The following is a 20,065-nucleotide window of genomic DNA, read 5'->3' as shown; positions in this document are numbered from 1 at the left end:
TACAGTACTAACAAAAGCAGAACTGGCAATTCTGTTTTAATAGCTGAACTAAATAAAAGCAAAATATCAACAGCATAAATAATATAAGTTAGCTTAATAGAGTATGTCTTAATAGTCAGAGGAATTAAACAAGGTATGTATTACTGTTTCTATAGTGACATTAGCTCTTTAGTAGTAAAAAAGTAATAACTCACTCTGATGTAAGCATTCTGAATTTCTGATAGTTCTTTACCAAGTGGAACAACACATTTTTCAATTTGTCGTGCATGAGAATAAGGCCGAATATCTGGGGAATCTTCAGAACACAGCTCTATCTGTGCTATCAATAGGTTGGAAATAACTTCCTGTACAGCCTATGAAGAAATGACAGGAAAAGAGTATTTTACATCATGTATTTTAATGTCATCTCAGTGCTCTATATCAAGGACATTGTGAATGTTATCTTCATAGGGCCTGTAAAACTATTTGAAATAGCAAAGAAACATTACCTGTAGTGAGAGATCTGTAGACAATTCATTTTGCAGCAGTCTTCACTATAACTAGGAGCTCTGATTTATTATTTCAGCCATTTTAAACATGAAATAAAACAATGTGTACAAAAAGTAGTCAAAAAATCCCCTACTACATCATGTACATAGCAAGTAGAATGTTCATTAAAACTAGAGATGTTAAAATGTGTTTATTTCAGTAAACATATAACTGCTAAAAGGTTATACGCAGGGGAGGCTTTTAAGCCGACTCCCCACGTGTACCGGTTCCCACCTACACCCCAATCCGTGCTGCTCCCTCTGACGCAGAAGCAGCAGCACCAGGAGGGTGGGGGTAACAGTTCCCCAGGAACCGGCACTTGTGGGGAGGTTGCTTAAAAGCCCCCTCCCCGCTGCCACTGATAGAGGCGGGGGAGGGGGAGGCGGGGGAGTTAAGAATCTGTGTGCACCAGTGAAAGTTAACCAATGAGCCCAGGCTCATTTACATGTTTATGCCATCACTTCCCTAATTAAAACAGTTATAGAAAGAGAAACTACTTAATGTAAGTTTGATTAATGTTATCTTTTGAGTTAGAACTATTCTATCACTATTCCCTGTTTCTTCTAATATTATTTAGGAGTTGGCAGCATAACATTAACACTAGTATTGAAGAGCAACACTAACAAGGCTGCAGAAGCCACTTCATCTGACTAGGATCATGCACCAATCAACAAACTGGTGCTGCCAAGAGAGCAACATTCACGTGTTGATGACTTTTCTTTGTAAAAAGATGAGTGAAGGGGAAAAAAGGAGGCTGAAATACTATGGATGCAGAGCTCACCATACAAAGCATGCTAATGTGGAAAGGAGACCCAGAGGAAAAGGATGCAAGAAAGGGGTAACAGCAATGAGCTACACTTCATATGGAAACTGCCATTACAATACTAACCCTTATATAAACACAGATATGAGTCTTAATGTTTCCTTACATCAAATAAGCAACCTCTCTGAAGTGTTTTAATCAAAGATTTCTATCAGAAAACGAATATAATTTGTATAATGTGAAAAGGGCCACCACAAAGTAGGAAGTGTCGTAAACTTAAATTTCTCCTTAAGCAATCTTTTAAGGCTAAGTTCTCTTGGCATATAATGGTTATTTATTGTGATTTCCTTCTTCTGTTATAGTGTTTTATCTAATGCCCTCAGGTACGGGATAGTGTATCAGGAGTGTTGTTACATGTGGGGGGCTATCACTACTTGCAACAGGGTTGTTGAAGTACTGTCACCCTAAGCCAGATTGCTTTGTTTCTTTTAAATCCCAAAATGAACTAAGCATCAGGAGACAGTGAGAAAAGACAGAACCTTCCTGCATTTCCAGATACAGTGTATATGGGCTAGAGAAAAGAAAAAACTGAATAGTACCAAACTTAATTCCAGTACTTAATTTTTAAGTAGATATAATTTGGAAAACTTCATAAGGAAAACACTAAGTTTTATTTTAAAGATTAAGGTGCCTAACTGCCTTAGACTCTGAAAATTCCAGCCATCGTTCTCCAGACACATCACGCCAGAGTAAAACTTACTTAGAGTGAAACAAAATACAGCAATGCAAATGTATCATGTGTTTTTTAAGCATGCTAAGCACTTCACTGTACAAGAGGGGCTTTGCTCTGGAGAGTGTGCAGTCTAATTTTAGATAATATATGGAACACTTCACGAATTTGCATGTCATCCTTGAACGAGGGCCATGCTAATCTTCTCAGTATCGTTCCCTTTTTAGTATATGTGCTGCCGAAGCGAGTAATGAAGGGATAAATGTAGAAAAGGCAAAAGTTATAGCAATAGGAGTGCAATTACACAAAGGGTTCTGTATAGCATAATGGAATAATCCTTATTTGGTGCATTTTAATAGCTTTCACTGTGTTCCTTCATATGCAAACTGGTACTACAACTAGCTACTCAGTCCACTAATGCAGCACTCGGCTTACCTTTGTGTCACTGCCTGGTGTGGCACTTAGAGCCAAGACTCGAAACTGGGTTGTATATTTGCATAGTTCTCTCACAACCTGAGAAAAGCAAGAGATACATTAATATCCGTATAAAAGAAAAGTTCTTATTTACAATGGTTTACATCTGGGAAAAATTACAACTTAAAACGTTCAGAAAAGCATTCTCCACCAAGTTAGTGCCTACCCTAGAAACAGAATCCAACAATGACTGTCAATCCCTCATTCCTTCCCCCGCCTCCTTCGCTACATAGATTACGTGCAATACCTTCCAGAGCCAAGTGGAACCAAGAGTCATTTTTCCTCCAAGGTCCAAATGTATAAGTTCAAGGTATAGTCAACGTTCAGGAAAAATAACAATAGTCCATTGCATTAAAAGATTTTTGGAGTCCTTTCAAAAGTATCTGGTGGTCTGCCTTTGGCTCGCGGGCTGCCTATTGACTGTACTAGAACTATTTGGGTAAGCAATGAAATACATTATTACTGGATTCAGCACGTGGATTTAAGCATATTAGCCAAATAAGTTGCCAAAAAGGAAATCTGGAGAGCTAATCTGAAAGCCAGTATGTACAAACTAGGTGCACAACTGATCTCAAATGATGAAGCATGAACAAGGAGCTGCACTAGGTGGCAAGAGCCATATGAACCCACTTGCACCCATCTGCCTTTTACAGGCAGTCCCCGGGTTACATGGATCCGACTTACATCGGATCCCTACTTACAAACGGGGTGAGGCAACCCCGCACTAGCTGCTTCCCCCCAGCAGACCAGGGAGACTCGAAGCTAGCGCCCCTCCTCCCCAGCAGACCAGGGAAACACGGAGCGGCTTTTCTCAGCAGACACCTCAGCTTGAGAAGAAAGGATTGAGGAAAGTGAGGTGTGGGAGAATAAAACTGAGCTCTGGAGAAATATTTGGCTAGAGTTTCCCCTACAATATGTACCAGTTCCGACTTACATACAGATTCAACTTAAGAACAAACCTACAGTCCCTATCTTGTACGTAACCCAGGGACCGCCTGTACTGTAAACTTGATTTTATGGCAGCTGGGAAAATGGCAGGCTGTTCCTTTGAAGCCATCCATATTCAGCTCATAAAGGCAGTCAATATGCAACCGATGTACAAGCCTGCAGGATCAAGCAGCAGCAGCCTGCCAGCACAGGCATCTATTCTCCCATAGCACTTAGCCAAGATAATGGGATGCAGGTATAGTTTTGTCTACAAAAGTCCACTTTTGTCGACAAAACCCTGTAGTCTAGACACACCCCCAGGCTGCAGCAGGGCTTCCTCCCTGTTCCTGGCTACTAGCCTCAGCCGGTAGGGCTTCCTTGCCTCAGCTGCCAGCTCGCTGGCCAGACTCCATGGCCCCAGGCCACTGGTCCTGCGGTCTGCCAGTCACTGGCAACCTCTGTGGGTCTCTGGTCATGCAACATCCATTGTCTTGCCAGTCCACAGATGTTGCCTGACCAGAGAGTCACGGACCATAGAGGTTCAACCTGTAGTACATTAGTTTGTTGCAAATTTCTCAGTACATAACATGTTCCATAACTTTCAAGTCAAGTATTGATTGCGAGAAATTTAACCAAGGTATGTCAATGCATTTTTCTCTGCATGAGACAAGAAAGTGATACGTCAACACTGGTCAAACTGGGCTCAGAATGTAGTTCAATTTAAATAAAGCTTTTCCAGAAATGTGGTTTAGTTTGTAATCTCTAATTTTGGTGCCACTGAAGTCTCCCATTTAAACTTTTAATTCCTTAACAATATGAGCCAGGCAGAATGCAGGAGAGTGTGCTAATAAACATGCCCACTCCCTACGGAAAAGCCCCACTCTACAAATGCATTTTTAATTTCTGACAATCTAAGTTTTAAAAATTTATTTCTGAACAGAAAATGCAGTTCTATACACACCATATAAATTGCTTCTCTCTCCATTCTTGCTGGGCATAATTTATCCATTACTCATATAAAGGCATTATAAACCATAAAATAATTATCTTTGTTAATTTCTTACAAAATCCTCAGTTTAAGAAACTGTAGAGCCATCTGCTTACAATACAGTTTATTTAAATAAACAACGATCACAAAAAGAAATGACTCAGAGGGTGGAGTTAACATTAGTCCTCCATTACCTGGCAGTAGGCATGGTTTCCAAGAGCTTTGTGGGCTTCATCAATAACAAGACACTTTATTTCTGCAGCAGGACAGGTTCCACGAGAAAGATCATTTACCATTATTTGCGGTGTAAGAAAAAAGACCCTCTTATTGTGCCAGATTTCCTTCCTATTGAGAACCTGGGTACCTCCTGGGGGGAGGGGGGAGCAAAAACAAGCATTATTACAGATTTCAACATGGGAAAGTGCCTTAAAGCGGAACAGCATAAGTGAACAGCAGACTTTAAGAAGGTTATCACAAGCAACATCTTGTCCACAAGTCTAAGATTCTTTTAAAACAAACTCATTGGTTGACACACAAAAGCCAATATTCCTCTTAATTTAATTCACATAGATTTCAAGTGACAAGCTCTAATTTGGGCTATGTTTGTTTCTCACTCATGATATATGGATTAATAGCTGTATATAACAGAGATAGGTGACATTTTGCCATGTCTACCCTACCATGTCCATTTAAGTTAAAAACTTTTGCAAACTATTCAGGAAATCTCAGGTACCTGATGACACCATCCACTTGGGACTGCAAATAGCCACTGTACTTGAATAAAAAATTTAAAAAAAGCATGCTCATCTGAATAGAGAGCAGGATGCCTTGGGATGTCAAGGAGCCTCTCTCAGCTCCTAGAAATAGAGAGGAGGGTCATAGCCACAAAGCCTATAGGCCAGCAAGGCAAGAGGGGCGGGTGAGAAGACCTGCCTAACCCCACACTCCCAGCTGGGATTTGATGGCAAGTTTCCCAAGTACACAGAGCATGGAGAGGATGGGAGCACCACAGTAGCTCCACAACACTTCCCAATGCTGATGTGGCAGGCTCCAGGCTTTAAAGCTGTGGTGTCCAACCAGCTCTGAAACAGTGTTCACTATGGGTAGCCCTGCTTATAGAACCATAGAGCTGGAAGAGACCTCAGAAGGTCAGCAAGTCCAGCCCCAGGGCTTTGTCAAGCTGAGACTTAAACACTGCTAGGGATGGAGACTCCACTACTTCCCTAGGGAACCCATCCCAGTGCTTCACCACTCTCCTAGGGAAATAGTTTTTCCCTAATATCCAACTTAGGCCTCTCCCATTGCAACTGAAGACCATTGCTCCTTGTTCTGCCATCTGTCACTACTGAGAACAGCCTCTCTCCATCCTCTTTGGAACCTCCCTTCAGGAAGTTGAAGGCTGCTCTCAAACTCCCCCTCACTCTTCACTTCTGCAGACTAAACAAACCCAAATTCTTCAGCCTCTCCTCATAGGTCATAAGGAGACTTGCTTGTCCTGCTGTGCAGACATAAAGTCCAAATCAACTTTGCAACGTCCGTGACGTCAATTGAGCAGCTGAAGTCGATACAACTCGACTGGGCTTTCGGAGGGTCGGCACAGCAGGGAGTAAAAGGGAGACTTCCCTTACTCCTGAGCTACGTCTAGACTGGCATGATTTTCCACAAATGCTTTTAATGGAAAAGTTTTTCCGTTAAAAGCATTTGCGGAAAAGAGCGCCTAGATTGGCACGGACGCTTTTCCGCAAAAGCACTTTTTGCAGAAAAGTGTCCGTGCCAATCTCGACGTGATTTTGCGCAAGAAAGCCCCAATCGCCATTTTCGCCATCGGGGCTTTATTGCACAAAACAGTTTTCAGCTATCTACACTGGCCCGCTTGCGCAAAAACATTTCCGGAAAAGGGCTTTTGCCTGAACGGGAACATCAAAGCATTTGCGCAAGAAGCACTGATTTCGGACAGTGGAACGTCAGTGCTTTTGCGCAAAATCAAGCGGCCAGTGTAGACAGCTGGCAAGTTTTTGCGGGAAAACTTTCCAGTCTAGACGCAGCCCTGGCGAAAGGAGCGCTCCCACGAGCGGGAGTGAGACGGGCTCCGGCGCGACGTGCTTTGCAAATACAGGCTGGCGGGTCACTCGGCCGTACCCGTCATCTCGGCCATGTGGTGCGCGGGGATGCCCATGACGCGGGCGCAGGCCTCCCGCTGCTGCGCCACCAGCGGCTTGGTGGGCGCCAGGAAGAGCGCCTTGGCGGAGGGGAACCAGCGGTAGAAGTTGTAGAGCACCACGGCGGCCACGAAGGTCTTGCCCAGCCCGGTGGGCAGGCACACCAGCGTGTTGGCCAGCAGCGCCGCCCGCGCCAGCCGCTCCTGGTAGCCGCGCACCGCCCAGTTGCTGGGGTAGATCCACAGCGCGCCGGCCGCCGCGCAGAACCCGCTGCGCTCCGCCTCGGCCGCCGCCGCCGCCAGCAGGGCGTCCTCCGCCGCCGCCTCGGCCTCCTCAACCGTCCCAACCGCCGCCTCCGCCTCCTCAACCGTCGCCTCAGCCTTCTCAACCGTCCCAACCGCCGCCTCAGCCTTCTCAACCGTCGCCTCAACCGTCTCAACCGCCGCCTCAGTCTCCTCAACCGCCGCCGCGCCGGGCCCGGCCCGCTGGCTCCGCGCCCCGCCGCCGGGAGCCGCCTCCCGCCGCGGCCCCGGGGCGCGGGAGCCCCAGCTCTGGAACAGGGTCCGCTGCCCGCCGCTCATGCTCGACGCCTCAGCGCCCGCCCCGCCGCCATCTTGGGGCCGGCGGCGCTTGAAAACCCCGCCACGCTCGGCGGCCGGCCGCGAGCGCCCCGCGGCATGCTGGGAAGCGGAGTCCCCACGGGCCGCCTGGGGCAGGCCCCGCGGCATGCCGGGAAATGGAGGCGGGCGGGGCGGGCCCCGCGGCATGCCGGGAAATGGAGTCGGGAGGGGCGGGCCCCGCGGCATGCCGGGAAATGGAGGCGGGCGGGGCGGGCCCCGCGGCATGCCGGGAAATGGAGGCGGGAGGGGCGGGCCCCGCGGCATGCCGGGAAATGGAGGCGGGAGGGGCGGGCCCCGCGGCATGCCGGGAAATGGAGGCGGGAGGGGAGTACGAAGGGGGCGGGCGCTGCGCGGCAGGGGGCCGAGCTGCGCTGGGCGAGGCGCACGGAGCCCGGCCCGGGTCTCTAGGAGCCACCGGACCCCGCGCTGCTCCGCACGTGCCGGGCCGCCCGCGACTCCAGGCCCAGCGGCCCGGCCCGGGGAAGCTCCTCCCCTTCAGCCAGCGCGCGGGTCTCACAGCCCCGGCCCCGCCCCCTCGCCGCAGGCCCCGCCCACTCACCGCAGGCCCCGCCCCGGCCCCGCCCCCTCCCCCACAGGCCCCGGGCGCTGCTCGGGGCGGAGCCGGCGCGGCGAGATGGCGGCGGCCCCGGCGCGGCGCTGGAGCGAGGCGGAGCTGCGGAGCGAGGCGCTGCCCAAGAAGGACATTATCCACTTCCTGCAGCAGCACGCGGCGCAGGCGGTGCGGCCCCCCCCGCTCTGACCCCCCCCCCGCCCCCCCCCCCCGACCCCCCCCCCCCCCGCCCCCCCCCCGCCGAGCCCCCCCCCCCTCTGACCCCCCCCGGCCCCCCCCCCCTCCGAGCCCCCCCCCCCCGGGCCCCCCCCCCGACCCCCCCGCCGGCCCCCCCCCCCCCCCCCCCCCCGCCGAGCTCCCCCGCTCCGAGCCCCCCCCCGCTCTGAATCCCCGACCCCTCCTGCCGGCCCCCCCCCGCTCCGAGCCCCACGGCTGGACCCGGCCCCCCCCAGCCTCAACCTCCCCCCACCAGGCCCCCCCAGCCCTCCCCGCCGGCCCCCCCACTCTGACCCCCTCAACCTGCCCGGGAGCCGCCCCCCCAGAACCCACCTGGCTAGACCAGCCCCCCCCTCCCCATCCCCCGGCTGGACACCCCCCCTCAGGTGCATCCGGTTCCCAGCCCCAGCTCCCCCACTTTGGCTGGATCCCCTCTTAAGCCCCAGGCCAGGCCCATCCCCGTGGGCCCCGCTGCCTCCAGGCGCTGCCCAGGGCGGAGTCCGAGACCTTCCAAAACTATTTAGAGAAACAGCCCGAAGCAGGAATTCTCCGCCTCTGACTCCCGTTCGCGCAGACTGGGGGGGTTGCGGGACTCGGGGGCGGGGAACGGGAGGACTTGGAACACGTCCAAACCTGCAAGGGGCAACAGCGCTCGTGCGGAAGGGATGTGACTTACAGTGGGGACCTCCTGTACCGTGATCCTTCCAGCCCACTGCACCCTGCCACACCCCCACCCTGACTGCACACCCCCGGGCATCGGTATGCGCGTGACCGATCCGTCCTGCCACCCCCCTGGCCCTGGGGCTCTGCATGGGAAGCCCTGACAGCTCAGCTCAATTTCCCCCTCTTGTCTGTAGTTTCTTGCAGAACACAAGTTACTGGGGCAAATAAAAAATGTGGCCAAGACTGCAAACAAGGACCAGCTAGTTACAGCTTATAACCAGCTTTTTGAAACTCAGGTGGGTACCTCCCTTTCCTGGGCCTGGGTGGGAGGAAGAGCTGCTCCTTGTTCTTCCAGCCCTTCCTTGTGCCTGAGAACGCAGATGGTTTTCGCTCCAGCCCCATTTCCGTGCAATCCAGACTACCGTATATACTCGAGTATAAGTCGACCCGAATATAAGCCGAGGCACCTAATTTTACCCCCAAAAACTGGGAAAAAGTATTGACTCGCGTATAAGCCTAGGGTAGGAAATGAGGCAGCTACTGGTAAATGTAAAAAATGAAGATAGATACCGGGTCTAGCCCCGGAAGTCGGGGCGAAAGCTGCTCCGGTGCCCCTGGTCTGCTGGAGACCTCAGCAGAGCAAAGCCTCAGAGGCGCGGGGAACTGCTGCCGCTTCAATCTGGGTGCCTGTGGTCTGCTGGGGACCGTCCCCAGCAGACCACAGGCTCCCGGACTGAAGCCGCAGCCGCGGGGGGGGTCCCGCGCCTCTGAGGCTTTGCCCGCCTCAGTTCTCGAGATGCTGACTCGAGTATAAGCCGAGGGGGGCATTTTTCAGCACAAAAACTGTGCTGAAAAACTCGGCTTATACTCGAGTATATACGGTATTTGCCTGTTTGGCTGAATCGTCCTATTGCTGAAGCATGTTTTTGTTTTTAAGAGTATGAAGAAAATTCTTGTTGCTTTTCATTTGTATGTGTGAAAATGGCATTCATGGACATCAAAGGACACGATCAGCTTCTCACTCACACTTGCATTACAATAGAGTGTATATGCCTGTTGTGACTCTTACACATCATTGCTAAGTGAAATTTGAGATTTTTCTGTTTGTGGTTTACATGTTTGACTGTACTCTGCATAGTTGGTACCATCATTTGTTCTGCCTGTTTCATGCACACTCCTGCCAATAAGAACAGCCACAGAGTTATAGCTGAGAGGTGATGTGTGCTCTAGGGATGTGAGTGACTAATCGACTATCCAATAAGCAAAAGCTTATCGGATAATCGACACACTAGTCACTTCCCCCGCCCCTGCCCCCCAGCTTGCTGCCTCTGTCAGAAAGAGGCAGCAAGGGGGGGAGGAAGAGAAGAGGGTGCTGGGAGGGGCAGGGGCGCAGCGGCGACGTTCCACCTTTGAAATGTCCCCGCTGGAGATCTGGTACATTTCAAAGCGGCACCACATGGAGCCCAGCTGGCAGCACACAGAAAGCACTTGGGCCTTTGGCCTGGCGGGTCTTGTTCCATTTCAAAGCGGAAGCGGCGTTTCAAAGGGGCAGTGCCTGCACAGCTGATCCACGGCTCCTCTTGGCACTGCCCCTTGGAAATGCTGTGACAGCGTTTCAAAGGGGCAGTGCCACGGAAACACCTGCAATGAATGCATGTTAAAAAAATTAACCCATTAATTCTGCCCTGCGTTAATACGCATTCATTGACAGCCCTAATAACTACGTGACATTTTAGCAATTACGTGACTATTCGATAGTCGCATGGGATGGGGCTGGCAGCCAGTGCACTCCCGAGGAGCCCCCTGCCTCTCCATAGTGCTGCTTCTGTACCTCCTCTGTAGGAGGCAGCAGGTTGCAGGGGGGAGCAGGCGGCTCTGTGAAGCTCCAGCCTGCTCCCCCACACCCGCACTCCTGCCTCTGACACGTACCAGCTCGGTTCCAATCTATAACCCACTAATCCCCCGGTTTTGTTTTATGATTGGAGCAGTGTTAACTGGTCACTTTCCCTTGAATGGTGTCTATGGGCATGTCTACACAACAGGGCTAAAGTTGAATTAAGCTACACAATGTCAGCCACGACAATTGTAGCACTCTTCCTTTGACTTCCCTTGACTTCCCTTACTCATAAAAGGAGGGTTACAGGAGTTGGAGTAAGAAGTCCTCCAGCTCAACTCAACATTATTCTGAAATAACGCTGCTGTGTACCCGAAGGCTACGGCTACACTGGCGTGTTCTCACACAAAAACTCTTCCAGAAGACAGCGTCTGCACTGGCATGTGCTTTTGCACAAGAGTATCCATGCCAGTGTAGACACACTCTTGCACAAGAAAGCTCTGATGGCCATTTTAGCCATAGGGCTTTCTTGTGCAAGAAATTCATGTTGCCTGTCTACACTGGCCTCTTGCGCAAAAACAGTTGTGCAAAAGGGCTTATTCCTGAGCGGGAGCATCAGAGTTCTGGCGCAAGAAGCCCTGACTTCATACAGTAGAACATCAGTTTACTTGTGCAAGAACACATGGCCAGTGTAGACAGGCAGCAAGTTTTTGCGCAAGAGCGTCTGCTTTTGCGCAAGATTGCGCTAGTGTAGACATAGCGTTAGGGTATAAGTTAAGTATTTACGCTAAACAATCTAGTCCCCCTTGTATTTAGTTATGAGACGCTACTGTACCCAGATCTGAAGAAGGGCTGTGTGTAGCTTGAAAGCGGCTTTATTGCCAGTGGAGGGTGGTCCAATACAAATATGACCTCACTCCTCTTGTTCTCTTCGTAGACCCTTACAACTGCAGCGACTGCAGACTTTATTGGAATCCATGATTGATTCTTCTCCAGAACTGGTCCTTAAATTTATTTTGCAGCTTTCATATACTTTTGACGGCCTTCTGAAGGATTTTCTGTCCTATGATGTAGATGGTAATGGTCTTTTTTTCCTTACAGCGCTTTAAAAGCACGGAAAATACAGATAAAGTGACAGAGCAAGTAAAAAATGTCAAGGTTAATGAAGACAAGGCAAAAGAAACCAAGTCAGAAGAGATTGTTGATGAGGTATGTATCTTAGATCAGGACTACTGCCTATGTAGTAGTATGAAACTTGGAATGATAAAAGGGAATGTGAGTAGGTGGGGTTGTGGGGTAGTTGTTAAACAGTGCAGCCTGAAACGGATGAATGAATTGAGTCCGAAATTGTTGAAGCTAAACAGGACAGTTCTTGGAAGTGAAGTGGTAAGGTGGATAAACTTTCGTGAATTGGATGGCAGTGTCCAAGCAGAAAGTGCTAGTGTTACTGCAAAATGTCGTATTGGTACAATGTAACCCCTCGGCATTTTCTCTCGTTGGAATCGTCACTAACTGGATGGGGGATGTTTGAGGGCTAGAGTCCAAGTGAAGAAATTGAGCTGAGCAGCTCAACTTGTACAAACGTAAGGAGACATTAAGTGCTCTTGGCTTGCTGTCTCGCCAGAACTGGCTGCTGGGAAGTGTCTACTGGCAAGTTGTTCATGAGTTTGTATTTGTAGCTTAGTGGAGGACCCTCATCTGATTGAAAAAGTGGACCTTGATTCAATTTCTCTCCCAGCATTTCCTGCATATTTTGAGTCAGTAGCTATTCTCATGCACATTTCTCCACAGCACTTTAAATACCTTTGGCATGATCTGGCATAGGTTACATTTATCTAACCCTTCCCTTGCCAAAGGATGCCAACGTACCGTGCACGTAGTATTAATTGAAAAGCATTTATGGGGGCTGTTCACCTTCGTATCTAAACAACCCAAGTGAATGGAGGTCCATTGTGTGCTTTGAGAACTTGCGATTAGTCATTGGGGTCATGGTAATTCTCTCTTTCTGTTTTAATTTAGGGTCCGCCAAAATATACCAAGTCAGTTCTGAAAAAGGGGGATAAAACTAACTTTCCAAAAAAAGGAGACGTCGTTCATTGCTGGTATACGGGAAAGTTACAGGATGGGACGGTCTTCGACACCAATATTCAAACAAGTAAGGTCACGTGACTAGCAAGCTCTTGCAGGTTGAAAGAGTTCAAATGGTTTCCATTGAGAGGAGTGGAAGAAATTAGCTGGAACGCTGGTCACCACATTGTCTTGTCAGACACTGTTTATATTTCTTAAAAAGCTTGAATGGACTGAGTCCTCAGATTGCTTCTGCCCCTTCGTCCTGGTGAGATCGGGGTCTTCCCGCTGACAGTTCTTGGGATCATCATTCCGAGAGAGAAAGCAGGACTCAGTAACCAGATCCCTGCATCTGCCTCGGGCCATGGATAACCTGAGGCATACTGACTTAGGCTCTGCAGAAGGGCTTTTAATTAGCTATAGAGCGTGAGGGGCAGTAGCGTATTTAACTGCCCGAGCAGACGACGTGTAGTATCGATCGTGTAGACGGGTTTTGGGGAGAAGTGTGTAACGTGCAGAGTTTATGGGGAAGGGGACAAGTGCTCAAAAGGTCCATTTGGCAGCAGTGTTGCAGCTCTGTTAAAGGGACAATGTCATTGCAGTGGGGTGTAAGGGTCTGCTCATTGGTTTACAATCCATTTTCTACTCCAGTCAAGGGTTATAACATTGGTGCCCTGCTGATGTTACCCAGCATGTTGCAAGCCAAATACAGTCTCTTTCTGCATTTCGAATTCCACAGCTAGATGGAATCCCTCTCCCACATCCATGACACTCTGGTGCTAATGCAGCTGGTAAAGAAACGATGGGCACTTGCATCAAGACTGAATTGCCCCCACTGAGTGCTATTGAGCTGCTATTTTGAATAATTCAATGATACGGAATGTGGAGAGATTCCTTTATCGCCCATAAACGAGCGTACATCTTGGTGCAGTAGATATTTGGGGTGCATAACCGTCGGGGTAATTCTGGTCAGAAATATTAGTGAGAGCTAGTTAAGGGTTTGACTCTGGCTGGATAAATGTATACACAAGTGTTTTGCAGGTTCAAAGAAGAAGAAAGGAGCCAAACCTTTAAGTTTCAGAGTTGGCGTAGGAAAAGTTATCAGAGGCGTAAGTAAACCCCATAAAAGTCTGATCAGAGCCTGATGGGGATTAGCCCTTGGTGTGCATCTGTTGGGTGCTGCTTTGCGTTATATGGGGAAGGGAGCGAGTTGACCGCTCTTACGCCAGTTACATGTTCCGTTTCAGTTGTCCATAAATGCACTTGAACGTCTGGGGGCCGGTCCCTTCCCCTAACTACACATGGCCAGCAGTATTAGTGGGGCGATCTTTGGCGCAGCGAGCGCTCTCGTTCCTTGACAGCGCGTAGTGCTCCTCGGCTGGGGGCAGCGTTCAGTGGAGTCCCTCTGGCTGTCCTGCCGTCGCAGCCCTGCGTGAGGTGCTTAGGAAGGGGATTCTCAGGACGCAGTGGAGCCGAGTGGGGAAGTGCCCGAGGAGAAGTGTGGAATGCAGAAGAGGGGCCAGGGCGGAGGACCAGTTCCTCATGGGCGTGCGGGTGCCTCATCCCCACGGGTTGAGCACAGGCACTTGGCAGGCTGGAGGGAGGCACCTCTCTCGGCTTGGAATTCGCTGTGATCCCTCCCCTGGCAGCAGGGCCCACACCAGGGATGCGCAATCATTTGAGACTGGGGGCCACTTCACTAGTTTTTGAAGTGGCCCCGGCCACCCTGCAAGGGGCGGGGCCTCTGTCAGAAGGGGCAGACCAGGGCACTTCCATACTCCCCTCCCACAGATCGTGATTGGTTTGGGGGTGGAGGGGGACACGTGAAGTCTTTGCCCCTGTGTCCTCTCCCCCCACCCCCGCCTAGAGAGAACTGCCAGCTGTTCTGAATAGCTGGTGGCTCCCTCTAGGCACCCGCCCCCCTGCAGGGCAGGAGGAGACTTGGCGAGCTCCCCCAGGCCCAGTCTCTCCCCCCCCCCCCCCCCCGCAAGGGGCGCATGGCACTTAAAGTGAAAGTGAAAGTGCGTCGCGGGAAGAGACCTCGTTCGCTCCCCAGGCCCCGATTGGCCCTGATCTATGGGCCGGATCTGGCCCACGGAAGCCCCTTGCCCACCCCATGTGCTGTGCCAGCGAGACCACTCGGCAGCCCATGGTAGCCGTAGTCCAGAGGTCATGGCACTGGTGAGATGCCAGGGTCCTGCACTGAGGCCCCTGCACTGAGTCGGAGCAGGGACTTGAGCCCCAATCTCCCATGGAACAGTTCTGTGTCCTGACCACGGGTCTGTGTGGGGGGGAGGGGATAGCTTCTCTGTCTAAAGAATTAATATCCATTAGGCCAGAGTGGGGAGCAAGGGCCGCAGTCAGCACGGCTGGGGAGTCGGGGTTGGGTCCCCGCGCCGGTGAAGAGTCAGGTCTTTCCACAGACTGGAGCCGCACCAACAGGGCAGAGCGGCCCAGAATAGTCAGCAGCTCTCTGGAGCCATTGAGCCACGTCCCGGACCCAGATCAAGCGAGCCAGGCGAGGGCCCTCACCCCTGAGCTGTGGGTCTTCTGATCCGGACGGGCCCCCGAATTGCTGCCTTTGCCCTGCGCGGGGCAGGGAAGGTGCGGCCCAGCCGGGGACGCCTCGTTTGGGAAATGCCATGGGGCTTGTCGGGCGAGGGGCGAGAGCTTGGCCTGTCGCCGGGCGCCTCTGCACTGCGCCCTGTAGAGGGTTTGGTGGCAGCTGAGCGGCGGCTTTGTCGGTCTGTTGAGCCTAACGAGGCAGATGGGCACTCGAGCCCCGTGTGCGCCTGGCCCTCCCCCTGCCCGGACTGACAGCAGGTGCTGGTTCCAGTCACCTGGCAGGCCAGAGCCCCTCTTTGACGCACCGTCTCCCGGGTGCAGTGCCGGGCACGTCCCCGCGCTCCCGTCATGCCGTGTTTGCTGGCCGGCTCTCTGCCGGGGTGCTGCGGCTGAAGCTCATCCAGGACTCCGGCAGGCTGATGCACGCCTTTGCAATCCAGCTCCGTCCGTGCGCAGGGCGCCGTGCTCGCACTGCCGCTAGCGCAGAAGGGTGGCCCTAAGGCTAGGTCTGTGCAGCCACCCCCCCCCCCCCGCAAGTTAGCACTCTACGGTGTCAGTGTGAACAGGCGCCGTCAGCTGCTCCCCTCGTGCAGGGGGTTGATCTAGTGCTGTAGCCAAAGCCTCACGCCCCTGACGCAGCTGCCTGCCCGGGAGGGCCTGGTGAAGGGGGGCAGAGGTGGATGCAGTGGGGCGGGACGTGTGAACCTCTCGGTGCAGAGCGGAGCGCCAGGCCTGCGTTTTGCCTCCATTTGCTCCGGGCAGCAGTAAGTCTTCGCGCAGGCGAGTTCCCCACCAGTGCTCTGCCCGACTGGTGCTGGTGCTGGGTGGCCGTCCTGAGACAGGGTGAGAACCCAGAATGTCACTGGGCCCAGGCCCACTCTGCAAGCGCTCACTTGTGAGAGCTGCTTGGCTCCACTTTCGTCGCTTGCTCTAGATCAGGGTTTCCCAACCTCTGGGTCCGGACCCAAATATGGGTCAACATTACATTTCAAAAGGGTGGCCAGGTGTCTCCCCAGGTGGCTCTTAAGGAGCCATTTGCACGTTTTGAATTGCCCTGGGTCACTAAGCCTTCCTGAATTGTCAGAACGGGTCCCCATCGGGAAGAGGTTGGGAACCGCTGCTGTAGAGCGTCCATGCTTGGCTTGTGGACACACACCTCCCACGGCTGAGACGGGACGTTGAATTTCGACTCATCAGCGAGCCCAGTCGTGGACTGCATTTCCATCCACTACTGGATTAGTCGATAAAGGGGAGGGGGCGCTCGCTATCCCTGCTGCGCCTCTGCCTTTGAAATGCAGGAAGAGCTGCCCGCGGCTTTTGCTACGTTTCAAAGGCAGAGGCGCAGCGAGGAACCTGGTGTGAGCAGCGACTGCTTCAGTCCTTGCTCGGGCTGGGTTCCCGCTGCGCCTCTGCCCGCTCGGTCCGTCCCCCGACCTCGCTGCCTGCTGATAGAGGCAGAATGGTGGGGCGATGCGAGGAGTTGGCTCAACTACTCCCCTATGTCCCTAATAGGAACACCGCCTGTTCGTCGTGATAAGCTGGTACGGAGCTAAACTCCGAACACTAGCGGGGAGGTTTGGCATGGGGAGGACTGGGCACTGAGAGAATTAGCTGTCAAACTTCAGAAAGACCCAAACAAAGTGCACTCTGGGTTTTCTACTCCTACTGCCGTACGGATCTGGCCTACTAGGCTATGTCTGCACTGGCGGGTTCTTGCACAAGAACACGTCCACACTGCCATGTTGCTTTTGCGCAAGAGCGCCCATGGAAGGGTGGACGCTCTCTTGCTCAAGAAGGCTCCAATGGCCATTTTAGCCATAGCGGTTTCTTGTGCAAGAAATCCCTGCCGAGCGTCCACACTGCCCTCTTGCGCAAGAGAGCTCACCCGTTAGAAAAGAGCGTAGCTCTTGCGCAAGAAGCCCTGTCTGCCGAGGCCGGACTGTAAACCATCTGCGCAAGAGTGGGTGGGCAGTGTGGACGCTCTGCGGGTTCTTGCGCAAGAACCCGCCAGTGTAGACCTAGCCGTGCGTCTTCACATCTGGGGCACAATAAAGTGGAGACTGATGGCCGCTGTACTGTGTGCGCCTGCGCAATGCATCAACTCAGTGGCAGCGAATCCTAGCGCAGCTCTCGAGCAGGTGTTACCTGTGGGAATGTTTGTTTTTTAAAAGGAAAACTCCAGTTGTCCAGCACTGCTTGAACGCTGCGAGCCGGAAAGCGTTGCAGGGCGTGTGCTGTGGCTCAGAGCCCAGGCCCTTAAAGGACAGAAGCCAAACGGGGGAAATGAGGTCGTCTTTTGAAGTTCACATTACAACGCACTGTCTTTTGTAGTGGGATGAAGCTCTGCTGACGATGAGTAAAGGGGAGAAGGCTCATCTGGAAATAGAACCGGAATGGGCGTATGGCAAGAAAGGGCAGCCTGACGCCAAGTATCCTTTCACTCGAAAACACGACCGGCACGGGCCGCATCTCTTGAGAACGTGCTTGTTGCGCGTAACGGCTCCTTGCGGCAAGGTGGTTCCCTCTGGAAACCCGTGAGCGAGGCACAGCCGGATTTCTGGCCGGGTGAACGTTGGCAATGCGGTGTCTGACTTACCGGACGGGACTCGCTCGTGCTTGTTTCAGAGGTCGCTTCTTTCAATGGGCCGGGTGGGCCCTTAGTCATAGAATCATAGAGCTGGAAGAGACCTCAGGATGTCAAGTCCAGCCCCCGCTCTAGGCAGGACCAATCCCAACTAGATCAACCCGGTCCGTCTGGCCGTTCTAAACAGTTGGGGAGAGCTCTGCTGCCGTTGCAGCAACAGCAGTTCAGAGAAGGGGTCTGCACACGTTCCAGGATAGGCCTGGAGGGAGGACGTAAGGAGAACAAGGGAGAGGACTGTCCTGCTGAACGCTGCCTGTCTCTGTTCCTTGCCAGCTGTTTGTGCTGCTAGCAGGAGGGGAAGGGAAATGTCACCTCTTTGTCTCCGTCCTCTCAACTTGTGTCCCCCCTTCCAGGACAGCAGCAAGGGCTAATGGAAAGGAGACAGGACCCCCACTGAAACGTCTCAGCAGATTCTGAGCACTGCTCCCCCCTTTGGCAGCTGTAGGTCGGGGGTCGCTGACCCACAGAAAAATCAGTCGGGGGCCGCACACAAGCAAGAAGCAAAAAACTAAACAAACCCCTCACTGACACGGCCCCCAGGGCCCCAACCAAAGACGACGACCCTCCCCCCGTTCCCCTCGCACACCAGAGCCTAGGTGGGCCCAGGCTAGTAGGGTTTGTGCGCTCCAGCCCGCGAGGGGACGGCAGGGGCCCTGGATCGCCAGCATGAGCTCCCCAGTGTTGGGTGAGAAGCCCCTGGTCTCGGGCCAGATCCAGGTAAACTGGGGCTACTGGGCCTTAGATTTCCCGCCCTGCTGTAGGTTCCCCCTTGCTCCTACTCCATGGCTCTTTTGGGACCTGTAGCTCTGACAAGGAAGTTGATTCTCTCCAGATTCCCCCCTTCCTAAAACCTGAATCAGCGTCATTCAGAGTACCCGAGCAGGAGGCAGATTTATTGCCGTATCTTCATCCTGACGTGCTTCTATCATTGCACATCGGGGAGGGGAGAGGGGCGTGTCATTCCACAAGCATTTCATTAAGACTGTGAAACCTGCTGAACCGCTGGCACTGTGGGTTCCAGAGGGTCACTGCCGTGTTCCAGAGATAGTGAATGATTTCATGTCTTGGCTCTAGCATGCAGCCTTTCTGGCTTAGGGAGGAGAACACTTTCCCAGCGAGGGGTTACTGAAATGTCAGGTTTGGAAAGGGCAGCCCACACAACAGGTGGTAAATCACATGGTCGGTCTAGCCAACTTATGCATCAAACTGGATGGTGTGAAATTGTCTTTAACTCTTGTGCAAACAGGATTCCTCCAAATGCAAAACTCTTCTTTGAAGTTGAATTGGTGGATATTGAATGATATCGAAGAACTTGGTTCTGTGCTGCTGTGAATTCATCCATGCGCGAGATCTGCAAACTGCAATTCTGTTCTTACAGCTTCAGGAGAGAGTTACAGCTGTGGCCTTCTGTATTGAAAATCATTGGTTTTCTCCCCTTCCCCCCAATTGCTGTACAGTAAAACATCACTAAATAAAATAGTTTATACATGCAGCTAGTTGAACTTTTTTTTTTCTTGAGTGTCCCTACTTCAGTAAACTGACCTGGAAAATCCGTTCTGCTGCAGTGGAAGAAGTTTTGTACAGTCTGTTGCAACAAAGGGAGAAGGGAAAAGCACTTCAATTGTCTCGGTTTTCCCCTCCACGTTGACCTGGCTGTTAAACCCTCCCTTCTATGCCGTTGCACTTCTACCTTCCTTTAAGCCCCTAGCAGTGCCTGCTTCAGACCCATGTACGCTGGGTGTCCACTTTTTAGCTTTGTGCAAGGAAAATTCTATAAGCTGAGCAAGCAAGCCCTGGCCAAATGCTTACTGCAGTTGGCTTAGTTGTCTTTAGTGATACAAGAGTGGATTTTTAGAGGTTAATTAAACTGCACTCTACAGGCAGTCCCTGGATTACATGGATCCGACTTACATCAGATCCCTACTTACAAACGGGGTGAGGCAACCCCGCACTAGCTGCTTCCCCCCAGCAGACCAGGGAGACACGAAGCCAGCGCGCCCCCCCCCCCCCAGCAGACCAGGGAGACACGGAGCGGCTTTTCTCAGCAGACACCTCAGCTTGAGAATAAAGGACTGAGGGAAGTGAGGCGTGGGAGAATAAAACTGAGCTCTGGAGAAATGTCTGGCTAGAGTTTCCCCTACAATATGTACCAGTTCCAACTTACATACAAATTCAACTGAAGAACAAACCTACAGTCCCTATCTTGTACGTAACCCGGGGACTGCCTGTACTTGGAAAGAGGAGCAGGACAAGACACAGCACTAGCAGCTACCTCTCAGTAGTGTTCCAGGCATAGCTCAAGGTTTAGTTGGACCT

At 52.1% G+C, this 20,065-nt stretch overlaps 2 protein-coding genes and 1 non-coding gene across 5 annotated transcripts in view; 1 reads left to right on the top strand and 2 right to left on the bottom strand.

The window, feature by feature from the left end:
* FANCM (FA complementation group M) overlaps nt 1-7,341 on the bottom strand; it is a 106,646-nt gene extending 99,305 nt beyond the window's left edge. For 2 of the 3 annotated variants that reach the window (XM_075926120.2, XM_075926121.2), the window contains exons 1-4: nt 6,550-7,341; nt 4,605-4,777; nt 2,457-2,534; nt 195-353 (exon numbers count right to left, since the gene is read on the bottom strand). In XM_075926120.2, the coding sequence (XP_075782235.2) occupies nt 195-353; nt 2,457-2,534; nt 4,605-4,777; nt 6,550-7,336 (1,197 nt within the window). In that variant the 5' untranslated portion in view covers nt 7,337-7,341. The remainder of the gene's footprint in view (nt 1-194; nt 354-2,456; nt 2,535-4,604; nt 4,778-6,549) is intronic. The other variant, XM_089778266.1, reaches the window with a different exon arrangement.
* LOC112545404 (U6 spliceosomal RNA) lies at nt 2,166-2,272 on the bottom strand. Its single transcript, XR_003088868.1, has one exon. It is a non-coding gene; the product is annotated as a U6 spliceosomal RNA (small nuclear RNA).
* Nucleotides 7,342-7,768: 427 nt separating the features above from the next.
* Nucleotides 7,769-19,241, top strand: FKBP3 (FKBP prolyl isomerase 3). The gene is made up of 7 exons (XM_075926130.2): nt 7,769-7,928; nt 8,834-8,935; nt 11,575-11,682; nt 12,493-12,628; nt 13,582-13,649; nt 17,437-17,534; nt 18,996-19,241. The coding sequence occupies exons 1-7, from the start codon at nt 7,824-7,826 to the stop codon at nt 19,048-19,050; spliced, it is 672 nt and encodes a 223-aa protein (XP_075782245.1). The 5' UTR covers nt 7,769-7,823; the 3' UTR covers nt 19,051-19,241.
* The last annotated feature ends 824 nt before the right edge of the window (nt 19,242-20,065 follow it).

Source organism: Pelodiscus sinensis, chromosome 5 (genome assembly GCF_052426305.1).
Source record: "Pelodiscus sinensis isolate ZL-2025 chromosome 5, ASM5242630v1, whole genome shotgun sequence".
Lineage (NCBI taxonomy): Eukaryota > Metazoa > Chordata > Testudines > Trionychidae > Pelodiscus > Pelodiscus sinensis.
This window is presented reverse-complemented; position numbering and strand designations above follow the sequence as displayed.